The 22,367-nt window shown below is 48.1% G+C and overlaps 1 protein-coding gene across 1 annotated transcript in view; it reads right to left on the reverse strand.

Annotated features, from left to right (window-relative positions):
* MN1 (MN1 proto-oncogene, transcriptional regulator) overlaps positions 1–18,201 on the reverse strand; it is a 55,920-nt gene extending 37,719 nt beyond the window's left edge. Inside the window, exons 1-2 of the mRNA XM_075012473.1 lie at positions 17,886–18,201; positions 12,019–16,090 (exon numbers count right to left, since the gene is read on the reverse strand). Coding sequence (XP_074868574.1) covers positions 12,019–15,304 — 3,286 coding nt within the window. The 5' untranslated portion in view covers positions 15,305–16,090; positions 17,886–18,201. The remainder of the gene's footprint in view (positions 1–12,018; positions 16,091–17,885) is intronic.
* Positions 18,202–22,367: the final 4,166 nt, after the last annotated feature.

Consider the following 22,367-nt stretch of genomic DNA (forward strand, 5'->3'; position numbering starts at 1 on the left):
TCCATTATACTTAATAGGTAGACATAAAAATGTCATTCTACCATCAAGAGCTGGAAAATCTGCAGTTGAAGGGATGAAGTTCTCTGATTCAAGGAAAAGATTTTCAACCTGCTCTTTCTGTGATGGAAAATATTTAAAAGTCATTTGTATGAAGAGGATTAAAATAAATTATGGAAATGTGAGAGGATTTGGGTAATTATCTGAACTAAAAAGTAAACCCTCTCCCCAAAAAACACAAAATATAAAGGCAACCAATCTTTTAGCAGTTAGAAGCAAAAATTCACAGCACTATTTTGGCAACAAGGTGAAGGCAAACTATATTTTCTCATTTGCCAACGGCAAAGACATCAGAACTAGAACCATGACATCCTTCCTCCAATACCAGATATGTGAGACCCAGTGGAAGTAACAGCGGCAAACAACACTTTGTTTCTGAAAATGTGTTATTTCTTGGATATACGTCACTCCAAGCAAGCAAAACCAACTAAGTATAGAAGGATGTATCAACTAGGCACTTTTCTTTATCTGGAACATTTGATGTAATTATGTGCACACAAAAGTTAAAACTGTTATTAAAATCAAAGATATGGGGGTTTATTTTTTACATGTCCATTGCCTCCATCTCACAGCACAGACAGGCTGTGTCCACACTAACCAGCTGTTTTGAAAAAACTGAGCCTTTTCTGAAAGAGCCCCTGGAATGCCTACCCACAAAATGTGCTCTTTCAATCTGAAATCGAAAGAACGTAGCACTTTTTCCAGAGGCCCTCTTTCTCCCCCAGATGAGGAAGAGTGCCTTTTTACTAAAGAGTCTTTCAGAAAAAAAGCACGTGGACACCTCATGGGCCCTTTTCCAAAAGAGCAGTCCTTACAGCACTGGATTTTTTAATCCCCAATCCGTTCTTTCCGAAGAGAGAGGGCTGTATGGATGCTCTCTATCGAAAGAGCAGATCGATTGTTTCTATCCACTTTTTTGTGTGTGGACGTGCTCTTTCAAAAATTTTTTTCAGAAGAGATCATCTGGAAGAACGTCTTTCGAAAGATTGCTGCACTGTACACGTGACCCAGAGAGCCAGCTAGACTATACCCATTTTGTAGACAGCTAGAATTAACTAACAATGGATGCTCAAGCTCTCTCCCGACTGTAATAAAAAAAGTTTTTTTGTTTTTTTTTTGCTTTTGCATGTTCTTCTACAGCTTTTATTATTTCAAAACAGTGATCCCAGTCTTAATTAGAAGAGGTCCTATTTTTACCTCTGCTGCTAAAGCTAAGGTCTTGTAAGAGAAGAGCACAGAAACTTGGTGTGCTGGCTGCTCCACTGACTACGAAAGAGCATCGTATGTCTGTGTTTAGAGGTGGGAAGGGACATTATGGCATACAAGTCATACCAATTGGAACTATTTTGCTCTCCAGAGTATTGGTTTGATTTTGCTTTCAAAATAGGAATAGAAGACTCACCAAGTTTTGTCCAAGTTAAAAATGCTTGGCTGCCCTGTACCTGCCAATAATTAAATTCGTCCTGCATTAAGATGCCAGCCACCATGCACTTTTAATGATCACCATTTTACAAGCTTCTAAAGATTGTCTAGTTTATACTGATAATTTTAAAACCAGCACTGATGTTACATAATATTGAAAAATACAGAAAGATCACCTGAATCAACCCTGCTTTCAAAAGCGTAATGGGATTGAAAGCTCTCTCTCTTTCTTTCTTCAGGTACACTGAGAAACTTTTTTTAAAAAATAATCGCACCGGAATCAACAAGAAATTATTTTGAGAGAGACAGATCAGGCAAATGAAAGTTATCTATTAACATAATACATTAGTTACCCACCTACCTTATGCCTTTATGTTGTACTTGAAGCTATATCATCTTGGTGCTAATATCATACCATTGATCATAGAATCATAGAACACTAGAGCAGGAAGGGACCTCAAGAGGTCATCAAGTCCAGTCCCCTCCCTTCATGGCAGGACCAAGCACCATCTAAGCTCATCCCTGTTGGATATTTATCCAACCTGTTTTTAAATCTCTCCGATGGAGATTCTACAGCCACTGTAGGCCATTTATTTCAGTACTTAAACACCCTGACACTCAGGAAATTTTTCCTAACGTCCAACCTAAACTTCCCTGGCTGCAATTTAAGCCCACTGCTTCTTGTCCTATCATCACAGGCCATGGAGAATAATTTGCCCTCCCTCCTCCTCTTAGGTTCTTGAAAGTCGCTATCAAGACCCTTCTCAGCCTTCTCTTTTCCAAACTAAACCACCTCAACTCTTTTAGTCTTCTCTCATAGGTTATGTTTTCTAGACCTTTAATCATTTCAATTGCTCTTTTGTGAATCCTCTCCAATTTTTCTATATCCTTCCTAAAAATGCAGGACCCAGAACTGGACACAGTACTTCAACTGAGGCCTAATCAGTGAAGAGTGGAGCACTGTCTCACAACATTCCTGTTAACACATCCCAGAATCAAGTGGTCCCCCTGCCCCCAACAGCACCACACTATTTACATGCTCAGCTTGTGGTCTAGTGTGCCCTAGAACCCTTTCTGCCGTACTCCATTGTACGGAGTAACTTCCCATTTTGTATGTGTGAAATAATATAGCTATGCAAGATGTTTAAACTTACAATTGCTACTTAAAAGTCAGATCAAGGGGGACACCCAAAAACACAAGGCTCCCAGACACAAAATCCAAAAGCTGAAGTGTTCGAGGGATCCATAATGCAAATATATTCTCAGTTCCTTGTCTGTTACTCAGGTTTGACAAATGAATTTATGGTACTCTGTTCCCAAACTACTGGGAACTTTGTTTTTCAATGAAAACAGAGAGAGTCCTTTAAGAAGGGCTCTATGAATACCATTTTCCCCACCAAATACAATAAAAGTAAAATGTAATTGACAGAGAAATTAGATTTCCAAGTGAGAGGCAATCCTCATCCTTTTCATGGATCCTCTGATTGTAGAGATGTTTAAGTGTATTTTGTAATCATGAACGTCAGACTCTTCCTAATGCATCTGAATCACAAATGGTAGGAGAACACAGCGTGCAAGTTTACAATGACACAACTCAAATCTACACCACCTTCTGCTATTCTACCCTGGTCCCAGACACAGGTTTACTAATGCACCTCAATCCTGATCGTCGAGCTTGCATAGCTCTTCCACCCCTCATTCTCCTAAACAAAGGCTGACAACTATAAAAAGCTAGGTTCAGTTTTGTGGTCATTTTGACACATGCCTGCATGTGCAGTAAGAACGGCCCAATATTTTCTCGTGTTAGATCCATCTGACTTACATTCCCTTATTTGTGCTGCAAATCATTCAGGGTGTGGAAGTGCTTGTAAGTTTCCAAAGAGCATTATCAAGCGCCCATGTCAATATACAGCTCTATAAAAATGATTTTAAACAATGACAAAATGGAAATCTTTTAAAAATAGATTCCATTATGATCAAAAGCAAATATCAAATCAAGCCACCACAGCAAAATGGTAATGAATTGATCAGCTGTGCCATCTAGCCAAGAGATTGACTACTCACATACATATTTTCTGTTCACTTTGGCCTGTGTAGCCTTCCAGACACGCAAAAGCTGCACCCGTTAACAGGATGCAGAAGAACAAAATCTCTCCAGAAACAGTTAAGTGATTACAATGCATTTTCAGTCTACTTTTTAGAACTTTCTTCAACTACTCCCATCCTTCCCTTTCTGTCATTTCCCACGCGTAAGAGCAAAAAGCACAAAAATGTTACTGAATAGGTGATTATTTTAAAAAAGTGAAAAGAGCTTTTCTGGAGGAAAAATGCAAAACCCTAAATTCTAACCAGATAATTGTAATTCTTAGTTCACTTCTTATCTGCAAGTGTTAATCCTTGTGTTGTACTCACACTGATGAGCTGACTGAAATATATATAAAACCTCCCAATTACATGTTGGAGAGGAAGGCAGCATTTGCCTCATTCAGTGAATTAAAAGTATAGATTCTACACCAAAAAGTTGTTTAATTATTACCAAAAGAATGCTACTTTTTCAGTTATCAGTCTTTCCTCACTTTTAGAGCAACCTGTTCCATTAGCAATACAAACTCTAAAATATTTCATGACTATTAGCCTTAATTTTTAAAACATGCATTTTGCCATATAAAAACATATTTCGTAACAACTGAAAAATGAAATGTTTTTCCAGGAGCATGACCAATGGCCTATCAAGCAGTATCCAAACAAGGAGAGAAAATTAGCTTGTAACTGATTTCACATCATCTAATTTTTCAGGTGCTCAACACACAAAATGAGTCATATACACAAAACTTCAAGTAAAGTAGATGGTAAGTGCAATGTACAATAAAACATTCTGCAGTGAAGCACTAGCAGAATTCTTTAAGGCTTGTACATTTGGTATTTTTGCATTTAATCGCAAAAGAACTATATTTACCTTAATGCAAAATCTATCAGAGCACTTAAACGTGACCAGATTTCTGCATACCAAGCCAGAATAGGCTTTAGACAAACCTCAAAATCTAACAGAAATCTAGACACTGTAACTTCAAGCTACCTTTAATATTAAAATACTATACAGAACTAAAGACAAATTTGCAAAAATGTATTAGCACACATAAATGATGCTTTTAGTAAAATTTTAAAACACAGACAAAAAAGGTCTTATTTTTCAGTAACGGGTAATAACTGATGCATGTGTACACCTCTGGAAGGAAGCAATTTTAAATGAGGTTCTCATACTTAATTTGCTACCATCTAATATATCCAAGTGAACACTTTCTTTGGAAATTGTAACTATTGGATATGCACTGCTCAGATATCAAAAGGCTACACAGAATACTTAAGCAAGGGCTCTTGAAGAGATACAAATTCATTATCTTTAGCTGTTTAACACAATACAAATTCTATATCCCCTACACTTTAACAGATAAATAAACTTAAGTGTCAGAAAAAACACTAATAAAACAAACAGCTTCTTTTTTTTAATATATATTTAGTGCAACACTGACCAAGTGCAGCTAAAAGAGTCACACAACTGATTACACCAATTTAGAAAAACATTAATCTATTCTAGCAAATGTGGGCTTTTGTCATTTGAAAGCAGACTAGTGAAACAAATACTGGGTATTTTGCAGATTTATTTATTTATTGAAATCCTGTATCATCTAAGATGTTCTCTTTGAAGTATTAAGAAAGTCAGCTTGATTAGACCTCCAGCTGTAAAATTCAAAGCCTTATACTTAAAAGCTATTTAACTTTGCAACACTCGCATATAATCCTTAAACATACTTTATATTGCAAGAAACTTCTTTGTGCTTTTCTTTCACACAAGGAAATAAAACAGTTATTACATTAATAATTATCAAAATCTCAACAGAAAAAATAGCTTAAGCATCTCAGGAATATAAAGCCTTCAACTACAAAAGACATTCATGTTTGTCTAAATTATTAGAATTATCACTATGGTCCAAGCTGGGATCCAAACAAAGAAAAAAAATACAAAGAAAAATTCTGTTTAATGTCCATTTAAATATCTAAACTAACAACTGAACTACATAACTGTGGAAAAAGTGTCAGCTTAGAATTCATATCTCTTTAAGAGGCAGCGTCTTCAGTAGCACAGCAGAGGATATCTTATCAAAAACAACACTGATGTCAAAATTAAAAACCTCAATATAAAACACAGACTAATAAAACAGGGGTCACCAAGTGTTCATGTTCTAAGTACATCCCTAATCAAAGATGTACCTTTTAAAGTGTCCCTGAAGTAAGTGAATTTCTTTTAGCCTTACTTAACAAAAATAAGAATTGCAGATATTTTATTTGTTTATAACATAAGGGCTTCCTTTAAACAAGAAAAAGCCAGAACAAACTGATGGAATGATTGCTCTTGGTTGCATTAGAGGCCTGCTAGAGATTGGTATTCTGAAGCTGATATAGATTATCTATGTCATTATGCACACAAAGCATTCCAGCCTGAAAATATGAAAAAGAGGATATACTTTACAGTATTTAAGAGACAGAAAACAATTCTGCTATCCAAAAATTAACCTCTTTCACTAGATATTTAAAACATTTTAGCATTAAGTAGCCACTCTCCTGGAGATTTCAGATGTATTTTTCGTTTAAGAAAAAGGAAACACTGACCACCACAAAAACTCTCTGAAAAAGACAGCAAGCCAGACTACAGAAGATAGAGAAATTCATACTCTCATATAATCAGGTTCTGACTAAGCCATTACACACACACACACACTATACATACATTTCTCTCTCTCTCACACACAAAAGTTATACATACACATAAATATTAAATAATATAGTCATTTGTCTGGTAATACAATTTTATACGCATATATAAAGCATTTTGCATAGCAAAACCCTTACACTGGTCCAGAAGACTGCAGAGGTTGGTATTTAATTGTTACAATCATCTCAAGTCTGTTTATTTTTAATCACTTCTTTGTTCAATGCCTTATAAAAAACAGCATTTTTGGGTAGTGGTAACAATGGAACAAGAATACCTTAGCTTCACCAAAAAAAAAAAAAACTCTCAATAAATTGTTCAAATGCTAATACATTGTTTGTTAGAAAGACACATATTACACATACAAAATTAAAAAGAGACAGTGCAATAGAATCACACATCAGAATAAATCTCTGCTTTGACCTATACGTCTAGTCTTATTCAGTTCCTTTAACACTGCGTGACAATTTGAAGAGGCTAAGGGTATTCTAAATATACTGATTCTCTCTCTTTCTCTCTCTCTCTCTCTCTCTCTCTCTCTCACACACACACACACACACTCCACCCCACCCCAGTTTAAATAATATTGCTGTTATGGGCAATCCCACAGCAAAATACATCATTAGAATATAAAGGAATCGGTCACCATAAAAAATTAGCCTACCAATACTGCAAGCCAAAGCTGAATTCAAGTCATTCATCTACTACTCTGGACTGAAAAAAATCTTAATTAAAAATATATATAAAAAGAAGAAACTCAAAACTTTAAAAAAAAAAAAAATACAGGTAACAAGTACATCACTTACTGAAAAGCCAATATATCCACAGACTCCCTGTAGTACATCTTTCAGTATTTTAGAATAACTATAGCAGCGGATACTAAAAATGTTACCTTTATTCCCAGTCTTGGTGACTGATATCTGGCATGAAAAGCCTAAATAGAAGAAAACATTTCTGAACAAGAACATATTTTCTATAAAATGATACTGCAAAGCTAATGGCTGGTCAAAGTAAATGTAATGGTACTATTGTCATTCAAATGAAGCCAAATAAGTCAGAAGCAATCTTCCTAGACTTTTACAAAATAGAGTTTAAGAAATCATTAAATCCAAACCCAAATGCACAAAGAAATCTTCATTGCAATCTGCTATGGGAGTATTCTCTCCTCATAAACCAGCCCACTAACTCAGATCACTTATTAAAGACGTATATTCCGTATCTGCACAGTGTATCACACAACTTCTTGGCAAGGGTAACTGCATTTCTGGTAACTTAAAATTCCTTGTGCAAGTTTAAATACCCTTATCAAGAAAACAAAAGAGCATCAGGAATTACATGGTTTCACTGCTGTAAAATAAGTTTAGTCAGTGTTAACTCGTTTCCCATACTCCTTATTACAGTATAAGTCAATTTCAAATCATACATTGTTTTTAATGGTATTTCAGCATCTGAAGTGTCTGACAGGAAATTTGACAAATTCCATCTTAGTAAACCATTGATTCCCTTCGTTAAACCTCTCAAATAATTCAGCAGCTTATTAAAATAAAATGCACCAAAGAATGTAGTGGGAGCTGAAAAAAATCTGACAAGGATTAAAACACATATCTAGAAAGAATCTAAGTCCTTTGTTAATATTTTCACAGAAATGTACAACTTTAAATAGTTTGCTTGGTTAACATTTTATGTCTTTTGGCTTCCTCCAAAGACAAGTTTATTACAGCTATGAAATATTAAAGAACCAAAGATCGGAATTTAAACATACTAAGCTGGACTTGGAAATGAAAATGGGCAACCACCAATGTAAGAGCCACAAAGGGTAACCACATCTATTTTCATTTTCCCTGATTAACACCGGTGTGGTTTTAGGTTACATATTCCTGTGGTGCAAACGTCAAATGAAGGCATCAATATGGATCTTAGAAATTTCAATGATGGGGTGGGGAGGAACAAAAACCAAAAACTTAACTACTGGGCTCCCAGAACATACTAATCCAAATTCCACTGGAGTAAAAAGTTTTCCTAGTTTAGCCAAATTAGGAAAAATAAAAAACTCATTTGCTTTAGACCTTACAGGTGACCTTGGTCTGGCTCTTCCTAATTACAGTTAGCTAACGTATTAAGAGTCACCTATATTTCTGCAGACAATTTTCAGGTTCCTCAATACTCGTTTCCGTGTGATTAGCACAGAGGAGGTATAAAATTCTATCATGCTTTTTGGCAAATTCTACTACTCATCTCACAAAGGTTATTTTGTTACAAAGAATTTAATACTGGAAATACTCTTAACTGATATCTTAATAGGATGAAGCTTCCAAATCTACAAACACAAAATGTCAAATAGGCTACATATGTGTGTGTACACACCTATTATCTACGCTTAAACTCACCACTCACAGACACTGACAGACATGGTAAACACTCATTCTAATACCACCACTAAAAAACTACAGCACATCAGCAAAGATTCTGTACGATCACTGCAACAAGTATTCAGACAAGTTGTTTCTTCTATTACTGATGGTATTAACTGAACAGTTAACTGTGTGTAGAAAGACAACTTTTATTAAGAAAACACTTACAGTTAACAAAGCTCCTGAAACCACAATAGAACTAACTAATCCTAAAAACACAAAATCACACACACTTTGGGTAACAGCCTCAACAACAAAGAATGCGGACTTCAACACTCAGGGAGTTAGAACATCACCATTCACTCTACTTATAGCCTTTAAAAGTTGCCCGTGGAAGCATCGATGCAGGTCACAATAGTTGCAGGTTTTGTACAAACCAGAAGAGGTTCTTTCTGACTCCAGTTGAGTCTAAATTTTAAAAAATCCACGTTTACCACAGAGGTTCAATTATACTTCAGAAACAGGAGTATTTTAACAGTATAACAGAATTAAATGTTAGTAAATGTATAATCTTTCATGCTATACTGTGTGAAACACTACTAATCTAAAATAAAAAGCAGTCTAAAATAGTTATGTTTGACATCTACATACGTTCTCTGTAGGAACACAACCAGAAATACTTAGAAACATACTTTGTCTTAGGCAAATTCCAGCTGACTAAAAATGGACTGAACATCAGTCACAAGATAAATAAAAACCTTTCTTTAACACAATTTCAAACATGTAATGATATAAGTTAATTAAAACTGTAACACCTCTTATTTTGCCTCCTATGTTTATAATGAACAATTAAAGCATATTCTCTACTTGTCTGTATGTCACTTGTCTCATTTGAAGAACTGATCCATTTAAACCTTCCAAGGAGTAAAAATGGAAAGCAAAATGAATGCATCTTTCCAGTCTTCTGGAGTTAGATCAATATCTTATTTTATGTCAAGAGGCTTAAGTACTAAAACTTATCCTTATATAGGAATACAAGTTACCTAGTTTTCCTTCTAGGAACGCAAGCACAAGACTGATGAGCTGCTCTTATAATAATATTTATTATTGTTATATGAGAAGGAAGAATTACTTCCTTAAAAGTACTGGTGGCTATCAAACTAAGCCATCTTTTAAAATATCAAACTGTGTGCAAGGGAGTTTTCTAAAACAAACAAACACACAAGAAAAAACCCACTCCCACGGTCACATGCATATAAGAAATGCTACAATGCTACACCAAGTTGCCATAAATCACCCAAAAATATTTTATTTAGGTTTTTGATAATCCAATAAATAAAAATCTAAAAAATTTAGTTTCATTTTTTCCCCAATCTGCTTTTAATTAGAGTGTGCATGAGTGTGTGTATGTCTGACAAGGTAGAACTGACAGGAACCGTGATTTGTGCTAACTAGCTATTGATCCAGTCAGACCTAGATGTTGTGTACAAGAAACAATAAAAGAGAAGGGGCCAGGAAGGATGCTATGTGCAACTCCATTTAAAAATAGAAAGAAGGGCCCCAAACAAACCAATTTATGTCCTTGCCTGGGCAAAGCATGGAGAATGCTGATTTGCTTCCTAGAGTCTGCTGTGCATGCAAAGCACTGCAGCTTCAAATGAGAGAGACTCCAGAGCTGGGTTTTAAACACGAACAAAGAAACAAACAGTGGGGCTAGCATTCATGCCTCAGGAAATGAAAGCTGGGAAGCCCGTCAGAAGTGAAAACAGAAAGCAATAGAGTATTTCATACCATCCAAACTCCCCTTATCACAACACCTACATTTACGTAGATTCCAATGACAATAAAGGGTACTACAAAAAGCAGCTTTCTTAAAAGGAGACAGTGAAAATAGCTCTTAGCCTAAGGTTTGCAAAATGAACCAATATAAAACACCATATATGTAGATGATGTAAAACACAAACACGTGGACAATTTTAACTATCTAATATGTGGAGGAAAGGCATACACAAAGGCTTAAATCAATGAACTTATTAAAAATGGCTCTGATAAAAACAGAAATTATCTTTGTTAAGGAGCTTTTACAACTGTTTTCCACCAAAGTGTTTTTTTCCCCTCATCTTAGAATAATAATATTCTCCAGAAAATAAAACAAATAATGTAAGATAAATAGTTAACATTAAACATCTGTAAATTAAGCATGTTTCATAGTGACAAACACCAAGTCTGATTTTATATTTTCTTTATGTTACGGATGGCAGAAACTTCTTAACTAAGCATTACATCTTTAAAAGACAATTAGGAAAATAAAAAGAAAGGCTATGCAACACTGCCACCAACTATGTTTACTGGAGTTCCCCAACACCTGTGCAATACAGAAAAAGATACATTTAAATTATATATATTCAAAAGTGCACATTGCCACAGCAGAAAGTACTCTTCTGACACTGTATGTATTTCTGTACACTGAACCCAGAGAGCCCAATCTGAACACTTGCCATGTCTACTGAAACTTGCCCTGCTTAATTAAGGCAGTATGAAAAAGTTACTGGAGTTCACTCAGATTAACACAAATTACATGGTTTTGAATGCTGCCTCATGGAAGTTAGAATATGTTATGGGCACAAACAAGTTAGGATTTTAAAGCCATTATTCTAAAGGCTGTAAAAAAAGCGATTTTCTACTGCTTCTGCCGTATTTGTTTTAAAGAGCACACAGCTACTGTTCCTATAGCCAATGAAGTTCTAAGTGTGCAGGTTCATAGGGGAGGGGCCGTGTTCTGTTCCTCCCCTGAGCTGTGGATGCATCTCGCCTAGGCCTGCAAAGAGTCCCTAAACCACTGACCAGCTACGTAACCTGCTAGTAACTTCCCTATTTCATTCCAGGCCAAACATATTTTCCTCTTTCCCGTTCCGAGAGGAACAACCGTTCCTTTGTGCATTAAGTGATGCCCAACCGAGTTCTGGAAAGCAGCAATCAGTGCCTAGCGTGCTACAGGACTGCCTGCTCCCCGCGAGGCTTTCCCCCCAGTCTACTTCGCCTCCTTTCAGCGGATCCCTACCCGAGAAGCAGGCGTTTAAGCTACGTGTCCTAGACAGAGCGGTGACAGACCTAACGCCTCTCCGCCAGCCCCGATTCGCCAATGACACCTCCACACTCAACCGCGCTTCGAGCAGCGGCGGTGCCCAAAGCCCGTTCCTCTTAGTTAGGAGCTGATCTGCTCAGGGTGGTCCAGCGCGGGCAGAGCCGCACCAGGAGAGCCGGCCCGCCCGACTCAGCGTGAAGCACAGGCGCTAAGGGCTGCTGCGGGGCGGGGACCGGACCAGGAGGGAGCAAGCACGGGCGGGCGCGCTGCGCCCCAGCGCTCTTTACCAGCGGGCGCCGCGCGGCCGGCCCAGGGGCGGGAGCCGGAAGAATTACCTTCTTTGCTGGGGTTCGCGGGCTTGGCCTTTTCCCAGGGCGCCACGGGCTTGTCCTCCTCCGGCCCCTCCAGCAAGGCCTTGTCGCTGGGCAGGTACCACGTGGAGTTGTGCTCGGCCATCAGCGAGTCCAGGTCGATGGTGCTCATGGCGCCTTTGGCGGTGTCCGAGCAACAGCTGCCCAGGTCGGCGTCCCCGTTCTGGCCCGCGCCCTCGGCCTTTTTGCTCTTCAGGCCCAGCGGCTGGTCGTCGGAGATGCTGAACTGCTGCCGCTGCAGCTGGATCTGCGCCTGCAGGATCTCCAGCGGGTGGATCTCGTCCTGCGCCGCGCCGCTGCCGGGCGTGCGCACCGGCTCCAGGCCGGGCGTGGCCGAGTGGGCCCCGCCGCCACCGCCGCCCAGCCCGTAGCCGTCCGGGGCCGGGGCGGGGCCCGGGGCCGGGGCCGGCGCCCCCAGCAGGCCCAGGCCCAGCGGCTTCTGCGCGGCGGGCAGCGGGCTGCGCGCGGGCCGGGCCAGGCCGCCGTCGGAGCTGGAGGACACCTCGTCCTCGTGGCCGTAGGCCGGGCTGGGCCCGTCGGGGAAGTCCCCGCGCGGGGAGCCGCCGTCCGACTTGCCGGCGCTCTGGATGCCGCTGTCCAGCGAGGCCATGAGGTCGGGCTGCTCGGGGGGCAGCAGCAGCTCGCCGCCCTTGGGCCAGGAGGGCGAGGGCAGCGCCTTGTCGGGCGGCGGCGGGGGCGGGCCTGGGCCCGGGCTGGCGCCGCCGCCGTCGGCCGGCGGGAACTTGTCGAAGAAGCCGCCCGGGCTGACGTGGCCGCTGTCCCGCTTCCGCCGGCCCCGCCCCCGCCCGCTGCCCGCCGCCGCCGCCTTGCCCTCGCCGCCCGGCGCGGCCTCGGGTGGGAAGCCGGGCGACAGGCTGGTGTCGGGCGGTGCCTTGGCAGGGAAGAAGTCGGGGCCGGCGGCGGGCGCGTCGGGCTCGGGCGGGCCCAGCTTGCGCTTGGCCTCGGGAGGGCTCTTCTTGGCGAAGGTGACGTGCAGGTTGGGCGCGCCCAGGCTGGCGATCATGTTCTGGCAGGCGGTGGAGAGCGCGGCCAGGCAGCTCTGCCCGAACACGTTCTCCTTGGCCGGCCGCGCGAAGGAGCCCAGCGACAGCGCGCCCAGCTTGCTGCCGCTGCCGCCGCCGCCACTGCTGCTGCCGGCGGCGCGCGGCGCGGGCGGGAAGTCGGGCGGCGGCGGCGGCGGGAAGGCGCCGGGGGAGCCGCTCGCGCCGTGCGCCGGGCCCGGCCGACCGGAGGAGGCGCCGAAGGCGAAGGCGGCCTGGCCGCCCAGGGGCGCCGCGGCGAAATCGGGCGGCGGGCGGCGCTCGGCGGGCGCGCCGGGGGAGGGCAGCGGGGCCAGGCCGGCGCCGAAGGGGGCGTGCACGCCCGGCGAGTGCAGCGCCGGCCCGGCCCCGTCGCCCGCCAGCCCCAGCCCGCCCACGGCCGGCCGGAAGAGCAGGCCCGAGCCGCCCGGCGGCAGGCTCATGTCGTGCGGGCTGCCCTCGGCGGACGCGCCCAGGCGGCGCGGCAGCAGCTCCCCCGGCGGCGGCCCGGGGAACCAGGCGCTGTCCGGGGCCAGCGGCGGGGGCTGCGGCTCGAAGCTGGGCCCGCGGCCGCCGCTCTCGCGCTCGAAGGCGGGCTGCGGCAGGCCCGCGGAGGGGCCGGCGTGCACCAGGTCGCCGTGGTGCCCCAGCTGCTGCAGGCTGGGCGGCCTCAGTCTCTGCTGCTGCTGGCTCCGCGAGGCCATCTGCTTGATCATGAGGGCCGCGTTCTGGCGCTGCTGCAGGGCCTGCGGGTCGGGGCCCGGGTGCTGGAGCGGGGGCCCGGCCGCGAAGCTCTCGGGACCCGGGGGCGTGAACTCGCCGGGCAGGCCGGGGTAGGCGGAGGGCGAGAGGTGGTTCTCCAGCCCCGCGCCGTGCAGGCCGTTATTCCAGGAGGCGCACCGCTCCCCGGCGGGGGCGGGCGGGAAGTCGAACCTGGGCCTCTTGGCCACATTCATGTAGGGGGCATCGAAATGCTGCAGTCTTTGATTCGGTGGCTGCTGCGGAGGAGGGTGCTGCATATTAAACACGGGGTCAGTGTATGGATGCATATTCCTGTTCTCCAGTCTGTGAATAGGGTATTCAAACTGTGCGTGCTGGTTCTGCATTATCGGCCCATTGTCCTGCAAGCTGGGGTTGGCAGTGTTGGCTTCTGCTTGCTGTTGCCTAGGAATTGCTGGCGGACAGGAGTTTTGTCTGGCCAGCAGACCTGTCTGTGGCTGCTGTTGCATTAAAGGATGTCTGGCGTTCACACCGGGCTCCATGCCCACAGGCATCTTTCGAGCACCTCCAAACCTTTCAAAGAACACACCGTGCTGCTGCGGCGGCGGCGGCGGCGGGTGAACTTTGGACATCCCCGCTAGGCCCGGCGTTCGGGGCAGCACAGATGTGCCAGGGAAACTGCCACCCCCGGCAACTTGTCTGCCAGCACCATAGTGAGGAAGCTGCCCCTCCGACTCGGAGGGAGAAAACACCGGTAAATCGAAGTGTCCTGAGGGGCCATCGCTGGGGTAATTGTATTCCAAGGAATCGACGCCTCCCTGGTTAGGAAGCCGCCTCTGCTCCAGGCTATGGGAATCCGAGGAGCTGGAGGCTGGAAGCCCGTGGAAGGACGCAGCCCGGTTGGGAGACTGGTCCAGGGGGAGGCAGGGCGCTGGCACCGCGTGGTTAGAGCCGCTGGAGTTATGGTGCTGGAAGTCGGGCATGGTACCTGACCTCTGCTGTCCGAAGCCTTCCCCTGCCTGGTTCTCGGCCATATGTTCATAGCCCTCCGCGAACGCCTGCTGGCTGCCCATGTTATTGTTGTAGCTCATCAGCCGACCTCCGTGCAGGCAGGAGGCACTAGGATCGGACCCGAAGTTGCCGCTGAAGTGGGGGTGATGCTGGTGCGCGTGATGGGTGCTGGGGTGGCCGTGATGAGGCTGCTGGTTGCCGAAGAAGCCATGAACCGGCTGGGCCTGCATACCCCCCGCATGCACCTCCGAGTGTCCCCGGGCATGGAAGCCGTACCCTTCCCCAGCCAGGTTCATGTTCATGCCAAGGAGGGGAGGGTCGCCCAGGGCGCTGATGCCCGGGTCCGCGGGGCCCCCGGAGTGGAAGGCTGGCGACTTGAAGTGGGAGCTCATGCTCAGGCCGGCCTGGCTAAAGTTTCTCTCGCCTTGTCCGGCGCTTCTGCTGCTGACCTGAGGCTCGAACTGCTCCAGCCCAAACATAGTTCTGGGGATCAGTGGGGCATGGCACCCCCGTGCCCCGGAGCGCGACTCGGACCGGCTCCCCCAGCAGCGGCCTCGGACCCGCGGCGAGCGACAGCCCCCCAGTCAAAGGCAACTTGCAGCGTTCGGGCAGCAGGCAGCGGCGGGGCGAGCCGGGGTCCCCTGGGACAGGGCCCGGCGCTCACATCTTGCAGGGGCAGGTGGCCGGGGCGCGGGGGCGCCGAGCGGGATGCGCTGGGGCGGGGCAGGCGCACAGGCACCGTCAGCCCCGGCGGCAAGCAAAGTTCAAAACAATGAGCGCTCGGCCCCCGAGCCCGTCTGGTCCCGAGCCTCCGGCCCGCGCAGCCCGGGCCTCTGCGAGCGGCCGCGGCACTTACACCTGGCAGGGCCCCGCTTCCTCACACCTGGCGCGGCGGCCGGCCGGCTCTCCCCGACAGCCGGCGGGGCTCGACTCCGCAGCTCATCGGCTCCAGTCTCCGGGAGTTCCGCTCCACATTGCCGGGCTGCAGGGGCGCCGGGAGCTAGGCTCAGCCTCCTCCTCCTCCGGCAGCGGCCGGCCCAGCGTGGGGTCCCGGCGGGCTCTGCTCTCCGCGCCTTGCTGCGCCCCGGGCTCGGCGCTCCGCGGGTCTCCGGGAGCGAGGATCTGGCGGAGCCCGCGGGCAAGGGCTCGGGGCTGCGCGGCGTCTCCGTTCCCCTGTGCGGGCGGGTGCCGTCGGCCGCGGGGTCCCGGCTCGGGCACTGCAGGGTCTCGGCTCCCCTCTCTCCCGCTCCCTCTCTCACCCAGAGCTGGAGAAACAGCAACAAGTTTTGCATTTCAGCAATCAATTTCAGCCATTAGGGCTGCACCAATGAGCGGGACGCATGCTCCGGGCCCGGGGCGGGGCTCCGGCTTAAGGTGGCTCCTTCCCCCCCCCCGCGGCAGCGCCGCCCCTGGAAGCCGGGCTCCGCTAGCGCTAGGTGCCCCCCGCTCCCCGCCAAGATAATCAACTCCTGGCGCCCGGCCCTGACTTCGCCGGGCCGGGGCGGCCCCAGGCGGGAGCCGAGCGGAGCTGCGCGTGGGTGCTGGCGGGTGTTTGCGCTTCTCGCGTAAACAATGCACATCTGGCTGCTCCGCTCCCTGCAGCGCTAGGCCGGGCACGACACACCTGCTGCCGCCGGGGAGACCTGCGCCTCACAGACGGGCCATCGCACGCGACTTGCACCGGCTCCGCAGCGCCTCTGGCCCCCCGCGGCGGTGCGCGGCTGGAAGTGCCCTGTGCGCCCCGGGCGCCCGCAGGCAGGGCAAGTTTCCCAGGCGAGGCTCAACTCCCCCTACCCGCCTCGACACTCGCTCCCACCCGCCGTCTTCGCCCCCAGTCGCTGCGCGCAGGTGGACAGAACTGGAGGCGCCCGGCGCCTGCCCCCCGCGCCCCACTTTCGTTTGTCCCTCTCTGCAACGAGCAGGGGGAGGCGAGGGGAGCTGCTGTCCTCCGGGACCCGGCCGGGGGCAGCGCAGAGCCCAGGCCTGCTTGTGCCCGCACTTGCTCCGAGCGCCCGGCGCGCTCCCGGGCTGTGGCCCAGCGAGGTTCTTGCTGGAAGGCGCCCGGTGTTTTATTCTCGCTGTCCGTCCCCGTGAGGGCCAGGCAGCCAAGCCTCCTTAAGAGACCGATCGGTCCGGAGGGGCTGAGGAGAGCAGGGGGGCTCCGATACCAGATCAATGCGCGTAATTTAATATCTGCGCTGCGCCTTATGAAATATTTATCCCCATAATCTTAGTTAAAACGTTCGGCTCTGGCCGCGGCCCGCGGGGGCCGACGCCGAGGCTGAGGCCGAGGCCGCCGGCCCTGAGAAGCGCGGAGGAAGGGAGCCCGCTTCCAGACCGCGTCCCGAAGGGGCTTGGCCCTGCGGTGGCTTTCAGGCCCTGCTGGAGCGCTGCGCCAGCCCGGCTCCGGCAGAGGTGACGAACGGGCGGGCCGGCCCCGGCCCCCTCCCGTGTTTCTGCACCGCGCGTAAAGCCAACGTCACGCGGCAGTTCCTCTCACCCCCCACCGCTGTGCACCTAAACCTGACCCGGGCGCGCGGGCGGGCGAAGGTCTCCGCGGCGCCTCCCGCTACCGGGCGCACACGGACGCAAAACGCGGCTTTAGAAACGTGCGGAGAAACTTCTGCCGCGTGCGGCGGCGCCTTGGCCCACGGGGGAGGCCGGCCCGGCCCGGCCCGGCCCGGCGAAGGAGACTCGCTTTGGCATCCTCGGCGCGTCTCCCCAGGGCGCTTCCAGCGCGAGGCGGGTCCGGGGTTCGCGCCTCGGAGCTGCCGGTAGATTGTAAAGGAGGACACTGAAAATGAGTAGGGGCCGCAGACGCGCCCGTCCATAAGGGCCGCAGAGCCGGCGAGGGGCGTTCTGCGGGGCCAGGCTCAGGGTGCGGGGCTGTGATTAAATATTGATTTGGGGTAATTAGTTTTCATGGGAACCGTCCTGCCTGCGGGCGGCCGCGCGCTCTGAGCTCGCCGAGGAAGGGAAATTCTCCTGCGGCCGGGGGCAGGGGAAGGCCCGAGCTGCGGCGTTGGGCCGGGGCGGCTGAGGCGCAGAAGCGAACCTTACCGACGGCCGGGGCGACAGCGCCCCAGGGAGATGCTGCCCGGCGCCGGAGGCACAGCCTTTACCGGCCGACGAAGTTGCAGTCCGCTCTCCTCCGGCGCCGCCCGAGCGCCGCCTTCGCCCCAGGGCCGGGCCACGCTCCGGCCGCAGCTCTCCCGCAGGCCCTTTCCTGCGCCTCCCCGCGTGCCCCGCGCCCGGCTGGAGCGGCGTCTGCGCGCTTGTAACGGCCCAGGCGTGAATCCGGGCCCGCGCCCCCGAGTGCCGGGGCTGCTGCGGGCGGCAGCCGAGCCCGGCGGCGCGGACCTGAGCGGAGGGCTTGGGCCCGGCCCGGGGCGAGCGGGGCTCCGCCGGGGCCTGCCTGGGACGGGTTCTTTGAAACAGACACACTGCCCCCTAGCGGCCGGACGCGCCCACAGCGCAGCCCGCCGGCGCCGAGAGCACAGGCCGCGCTGACACGGCGCAGCCCCACTCGTGCTACCGGCCGCCGCCCACGCGCTTCCCTGCGGCTCTGACCGCAGCACCAGAACCCGCCACCGGGTGGGTCCGTCCGGTCCCGAGCCGTGCGCAGCGCCTTGCCCCGGGCGAAAGGGCGGCGTGCAGCCGGGTGCCAAGGGCCGGGGCCCGGCCTCCCTGCTCCGCTCAGCTGCGGGCGGACGGCAGCAGTGACAAAGCCAGGCCGGCGCCCACGGGATCGGGGCACGGCCGCGTGTGAGCTCCAGCGTGCAAGGAGCGCTCGCCTACCCCGCGCGTGCAGCAGCGTGCAAAGCGAGCCGCGCCCGGGATCGCGCAGGCCCGGGCGAAGCCCAGTGCAGCCTGCCGGCAGGGCGCACCCCGGGCCAGCGCTCGGCCTCTCACCGTAAACCCCCTCCAGGCAGGAGCTGGACTGCGAGCTCCGGGGCGTCCACCTAGGCCAGGCCCCCAGCGGGAGCGGGGAACCTGTGCTGGTTCGTCCGGCCGCCCGCGCGCCCGCCCGCACTCCCCTCCCCGCCCCGCCGGCTTCAGAGCCCTGCCCCGAGGAGGGGGGAAGGCCAGCGCTAGAGTGGAGGAGATTATGGGCCCCACAAGAGCCACAGGCGCCATCCAAAGCCACTTAAAGTCCACTGATTAACAAAACCACATAAAACCTTAGCCACACCTCCATACTGGTGTCTAAGAGAATGAATGATTTCTCACTGTTCAACAACTGCTCTCACCCTCAGTCATGAGCGGGGCTATGCAGGCTTGAAGCTGGGGGACTAAGCCAGTGCTTCTCAACTAGTGGTATAAGTACCCTTCGAGGTATTGAAGAGCAGGCTGTGGGGGGAGGGTTACTCCAAAAGAACTGAAATTTTTGTTGTCAGGTTCATAGCACATTATTTTTGTGCTTTTTATGCCCAAGAATTTCATTGCCGGCCTAGCTCTGATTAAATTGTTTAAATAAATAAGTTGTAATGGTAGAAAACATATGTATATCTGAAAACTATAGGCACTAGGACTACATCTAATTTTATTCTTTTTAAAAAGGGAGTAGTTATTTTTTGTTTGGTTTTAAAATGGGTATTTTATCAAATAAAAGTTGAGAAACACTAGACTGAGCTCTCCAGGTTGTGGAGAGTGTGGAGGCTGTGGCCCACTTTAAGCTAAACTCCACTTATGTTTTTGTTGTAGTTGAAACCCAGTTTTATTTTCATAGGGTACAGAGCAGCCCTATTTCAAAATAAGCAATTCGAAAATAGCTATTTCAAAATAACACTGCTACACCTAAAATATAATGTGAAATACCACTCTAGCTGTTTCAAAATACATGGTCTGCACCCATGGTGTCTATTTTGAAATAGGCACTATTCCTTGTCAAAGAAGGGCTGTCAATTTCAAAATAACTGTACAGCTATTTCAAATTTATTTTGAAAAAGCAGTTGCTTCATGTAGACACTAGGATAGGTATTCTGAAATAACAGCTGTTATTTAGAAATAGCTAGGCTGTGTAGACCTGCCGATACAGTCCCCTTTTCCACAATCCCATTTTTGCTTGTAGGTTGTTCTGAGAGAGAAAGTTGTATCTGCCCTGCACTGGTGCAAGTGATGACAGCCATTTGATAAACAGTGTGAAAAGGCTAGTTACCTTTAGCAAGAATGAGATTCTGAAATTCTTCACTGCAGAATTCCAATACTTCGGGTGCCTGACAATTTCTTTTTACATAGATAAAGTATTGAAATGTTATTTTAAAAATCATACGTGTCATGTTAAATACTATGTAATTTCATTACAAAGCCACAAGCTCCAACTGACTTTCGGCCCACAAATCAGCTTATTTTTCCAGGCTTCTCTCTTGAAATAAAATATGCAAGCTAATGTCCAAGGAAGGATAATTAGGAACCAAAAGTTTCAGACAGAGAGAGAGAGACAGAGACAGAGAGATCTACTCCAAAGGAAGACTCACTCAAATTATAGAAAGGAATCAAAATTCAGACTCATTCTCCAAGGCTACGTGTACACTAGAGCGTTTTGTAGACAAAACTGGTTGTTTTGTCCACAAAACTTGGAGCATCTACACACAATGTGTTTTGTCAACATAAACTGTCAATACAAAAGCTGTGTAAACACTCTGGGGGCCTTTTGTAATCAGAGCGGATCAAAAGATGGATCTGCTTTTGTGTGTCGACACAACATGTTGATACAAGTTTTGTCAGAAGATCTCTTCCAACAAGTAACTTCTGTAGACAGATGCTTCTAGCATAGAGGTAGTCCAAGTGGCTAGGAAAGCCATATTTCTTAAAGTGCAAAATTACACTGAAGAAAGAAAATTCAGGAACTGGACACTTCCTTGATTCTTAGCACACGGTCTTACATGCATTACTGCAGAATCAACACTTGCCTTTTTACACTCCATGCATACACCCTACACAATCACACAGCGTTCAGCTGAACTTGCATAGTAAGAATACAAGTCCCTATCAGCTTCTCACTCTGATTTAATGTAATCTCTCTTTTCCAGAGGGGAAGGAGCAGTCAGCCTCAGATAACTGGACCACATGACATATGGGCCTCCTCATGAGAAATGTCTACAGTGAGACCAACAGGAGGCTTCCTTTCAGCAAGCTGGAAGACCTGCTACCCAAGGAACAGGATGGTTTACCAATACTAGTAAGGGTCAGAGTCCATACAGATGTTGGTAGATGGGCACCATATCACAGAGCCGGCACACAACACTGTAGCACAGCAAACCCCATGACCAGAGCTATCCATCTTCTTAATTTGTTAGATGACAATAAATGGATCCATCTCTTATCCTGGCATCCAAGTCTCTTAAGCATTCATGTCTGTAACATGTGCATCTCAGCGTGGTGTCAAAACATTATGAGATGACTGCCACTGCACAAGTGATGGTCAATGCAACCACCATCTGAGTCCGGAGACAAACAGGGTGTTATACAGATTGTCCAGCCACATAAAGATGAGTCTTCTCTTCAGTTATACCCAATACTGAACAGAATATTGTACCCAAGGAGTGAAAGCAGAAATAGAGCCCGTTGTATTAATTTGTTTTGTTTGCTTTCAAAATTAGTATTAAGATTTGTCAGCCACAATTAACAGTTTGGAAAATTCATTTTTTATAATCAAAACAATATTATCAGTTATGGTCCCCTGGAACAAGCCGTACAGTTGTTTATTAAAACCCAGGAAATGGGGTTACTGTTTTAAAACATTAAAATGAACAGGTTCAATAGAATGGGACTAGAAAGAGGCCAATTCAGCTTGCACTAAGAAAAGTTACTATTCAGCGAAAAACGTCCTCTTTAACAAAACGTCCACTTTAACAAAATGGGTATATCATACATAAACTTCATGACTGGCACACTTAGTAAGAAAACACAAGAGTTCAGCTCATTTCAAAATTAAGTAAGACGCTTCATAATGATTTTTCCAGCTGGCAGCAAATCAACTTTGCGGACTTCTTACCACTGAGAATCTAACTGAAAGCTGCCACGTATCTAGCTCCAAACAAGCAAACACGCAGGAAGAACTTCAGCTAGGCCAATCATAAGTAAAAAGCCTGTTAAATTGCAATATCAAAACAAAAAAAAAATCTTACCTTTGCTTGCTTTTTAGATCTCCAATTTCCTGTAAAGGTGCCATTTCAACTAGATGTTTAAGGACCTTAAGAAAAATACATTCTATATTATTTACTTGGTAAGTCACCACTGCAAAGTTTAGATTATTTATCCACCTGAAAGCATATCACCCCTGCACCACCTCCCACCAAAGCTTTTGTCAGCATTTCCTGGCTTAAGTTACGAGCTTTTGGGTCAGAGAACAGTCCTATAAAAAGGTAGCCACTGAAAAACTGATTTTCCTGGCAATGCTCTGTACTTTTAGTAGACACGCACAGCATGAGAAACGTGAACACTTCTAGTAAGTGTCTGAGGTGGCTGGCTGACATTAATAGTAGCAGGAACGTTTTTAACATTTCTGCCGGGATACATTAAGGATGGAACCTGGATGTA

The sequence above is a fragment of the Carettochelys insculpta genome, chromosome 18 (assembly GCF_033958435.1).
Source record: "Carettochelys insculpta isolate YL-2023 chromosome 18, ASM3395843v1, whole genome shotgun sequence".
NCBI lineage: Eukaryota > Metazoa > Chordata > Testudines > Carettochelyidae > Carettochelys > Carettochelys insculpta.